Source organism: Cynara cardunculus (assembly GCF_001531365.2).
Source record: "Cynara cardunculus var. scolymus isolate 2C chromosome LG 15, CcrdV1, whole genome shotgun sequence".
NCBI classification, from domain to species: domain Eukaryota; kingdom Viridiplantae; phylum Streptophyta; class Magnoliopsida; order Asterales; family Asteraceae; genus Cynara; species Cynara cardunculus.
Window position 1 is genome coordinate 1,222,799 of NC_037542.1, and position 1,136 is coordinate 1,223,934.

Consider the following 1,136-nt stretch of genomic DNA (forward strand, 5'->3'; position numbering starts at 1 on the left):
TGTTTGGGTTGTATGCTCCATCAATAACTAGCTTAATTGGTGCCTTTTATTATTTATTTAGGGGCCAATATGGATAATACTTGGATGTTGTTACCAAGAATGACTATTGAGTATCAAAGATCATTGGAAAAATTTCTTGGTCTTATGTTTTCTAACGAGTGTTCAAGTGGGCAGATGTTATGTCCATGCATTAAATGCGGTAATGAGGCATGGGTTACTCAGGAGGAGGCTAGAATGCATCTCATATGTGATGGATTTTTAAAAKGTTATAGAATTACACCTTCTATTTCYCAACCCTTTGGTCCTATATTGGATACACTCGATGACATGCAAGGATTGGTGCATGATGCTTTTGGTATCTTAGATGAAAACATACTTGAWGATGAAATAGACGCAGAAGAGGAAGAACCAGATGAGYCGAATCCAGAAGCAAAAAAGTTTTATAAACTATTAGAAGATGYAGAGAAAGAACTATATCCCGGATGTGAAAAATTCTCCGTACTTTCATTTATCGTTAGACTATTTCATAGCAAGTGTATAGGGAAATGCAATGATCAAGGTTTCACCATGATGCTTGATACATTGAGGGAGGCATTCCCAAATGCTTCTATTCCCAAGTCATTGTATRAAATGAAGAAGATTATAAAGGATTTGGGTCTTAGTTATGAGAAAATTGATGCATGCCCAAATGACTGTATCTTGTACYGCAATGAAAATAGTAAGAAGATTGAATGTGCTATTTGTCACACATCAAGGTATCAACAAAGCGAAAATGAATCCCAAGATAAGTCAACTACATCCCATAAGCATAAGAAGATTGCAGCAAAAGTTTTGTATTTTCCACTCAAACCAAGGTTGCAAAGGCTATATATGTCTTCCAAAACTGCTGTCTCCATGAGATGGCATGAGGAGAGTCGTACTAGAGATGGTTGTTTGAGACATCCTGCAGATTCCCCAGCTTGGAAAACATTTGATTTCCAATATGCTGATTTTGCCAAGGAGCCTCGAAATGTTAGACTTGGTTTAGCAACTGATAGGTTCAATCCTTTTAGGACTATGAGTGTTTCTCATAGTACATGGCCTGTGGTTTTAATGCCATATAACTTGCCACCATGGATGTGCATGAAACAACCTTA

The 1,136-nt window shown here is 37.2% G+C and overlaps 1 protein-coding gene across 1 annotated transcript in view; it reads left to right on the forward strand.

The window, feature by feature from the left end:
- Positions 1-99: 99 nt before the first annotated feature.
- LOC112527502 overlaps positions 100-1,136 on the forward strand; it is a 5,984-nt gene continuing 4,947 nt past the window's right edge. The window contains exon 1 of the mRNA XM_025138186.1: positions 100-1,037. Coding sequence (XP_024993954.1) covers positions 100-1,037 — 938 coding nt within the window. The remainder of the gene's footprint in view (positions 1,038-1,136) is intronic.